The sequence below is a fragment of the Megalops cyprinoides genome, chromosome 19 (assembly GCF_013368585.1).
Source record: "Megalops cyprinoides isolate fMegCyp1 chromosome 19, fMegCyp1.pri, whole genome shotgun sequence".
NCBI classification, from domain to species: Eukaryota; Metazoa; Chordata; class Actinopteri; order Elopiformes; family Megalopidae; genus Megalops; species Megalops cyprinoides.
Window position 1 is genome coordinate 529,707 of NC_050601.1, and position 1,733 is coordinate 531,439.

Here is a 1,733-nt window from a genome sequence, read left to right on the forward strand (position 1 = left end):
GGAGAATCGATCACGTCTTCAGATGACTGCAGGAAACTCCCTTTGAGGTCACTGAGAGGGACGAAGAGTTTGCCATTGCGATACAACTTATTGTAACCATAGTATAACGCCATGAGAACTCTGTATAAAATGTTGCTTTCATGTATCTAAGCCTCTGTGTTCAGTGTTGAGCGGCGCAGTTACGTTATTCTGTAGCTCCACATTTGACAGAATGTGTTGTTTCTCTTAAATGCTTTTTATTTGAGCAGATTTCAGCTTGATGTGTGTTTACCCTCGTTTTTCCTGGCCTGTAACTTTGTTGTTTTTATTCTCGTTGGTCCCGTGGTGTGTGCTTAGTGTGCCATGCCACACTGACCCTGTAAGTCGCTCTGGGTAAGACTGTTTACCAAATAAATGTATATTGTAACTACAGCTGTTCTCGTGCAATAGGGAATTTATGCTGATAGAGTCCCACCTGTAAAATTCGTTGAACGATTGTACGTCATCTATAGGTTTTGAATATAACAATAATGTCGCTACATATGTCGCGATCTTCCACGTTTAACCGGAAAACTATAAGCCAAACACACACAAAACTTTACTATTGTATTGTACTGGATTAATTACGCATCTTTCAGTTTCATGTGGCTAATTTTAACACACAATAGCACAGGCATGTTCATAATGATACAAGGTATGCTTCATATGTGAAACTGATGTAGTGGTTGAAGAACTTCCCATTGTTTTCATATCACGACTACAGTGACATTGTCCCTGTAACCTTTGCGTTCTTCAGACAGCGAGTAACCCTTGGTTTCCAAACAGATGGTGCTGCGGAGCACGGAGGCGTCAGAACACGCGTATGAATGTGCATGTGTTGGCCGCTGCGCTCGGGGCGCACGCAGTTGCTGTGTGTCGGTAGTAACTCCGCTGGTTCTCTGACATGTGACTGTATTACGCGCTCACATGGCCGCTTTGAGACATGATCCTCTTTAGTTTTTAAAGACCGCGGTCCGATTCGCTCAGTGACAGCTCTCTGGGGCAGATACCGACACGGCGCACGACCCAACCGGACGAACCATGGCCAGCGAGGAACAGAAAGTGGTGCTGATCACTGGTTGCTCCTCCGGTATCGGCTTACGGATCGCAGTTTTGCTAGCTAAAGATGAGAAGAAACGCTATCATGGTAAATACACTTTCATCCTTTCTTTTTATTCTTTATAGAGGTCTTAAGACGTTGAAAAAATAATTTTATTGTATAGAGTTCATGCTGTTGTATGGAGTGATTTTACAACTGTTATTTTCCAGTTCCAGTGGTTCAAGTAACTGCACCTTCCCTGTAGATTGAGGGGGAAGTTCGCCTGAGATGCGTTTACAGCTCCAGCGTTTTCCAACCGCTTCCAGTCTGTCTAAACTTGTAAACCCTGTGCCTCTCTCCCCCTGCGAGAGACTTCGGCTATTATCATCTGAAAGCGCGGTTTCCAGGACTCGGCTCGGGGAGGATTCTGCCTGCCAGGCGGGGATTATACAAGACTGCCAGCTTTCTTTCAAGTGACTTCTCCAGTACAAAGCTCCCTTTATCGCGCGGTATTGTAGATCCCTGCCCCGGTTTGGAGCCGTGTCTAATGCGTGCATAGTTAGCACATTGCAGCGAGTGTTGAGACAGGGACAAAGTTTGTGAACTGTACAAGCCGGGTTCACTCAAACGTGGGGCTCGCTGAGAGTCGGGGCTCAACGGAGCGACGGGCTCGCAG

General features: G+C 46.0%; 1 protein-coding gene across 1 annotated transcript in view; it reads left to right on the forward strand.

Annotated features, from left to right (window-relative positions):
- The first annotated feature begins 970 nt into the window (after positions 1 to 970).
- Positions 971 to 1,733, forward strand: part of rdh8a (retinol dehydrogenase 8a) — a 9,089-nt gene continuing 8,326 nt past the window's right edge. The window contains exon 1 of the mRNA XM_036553337.1: positions 971 to 1,165. Within this exon, the coding sequence (XP_036409230.1) occupies positions 1,060 to 1,165 (106 nt within the window). The 5' untranslated portion in view covers positions 971 to 1,059. The remainder of the gene's footprint in view (positions 1,166 to 1,733) is intronic.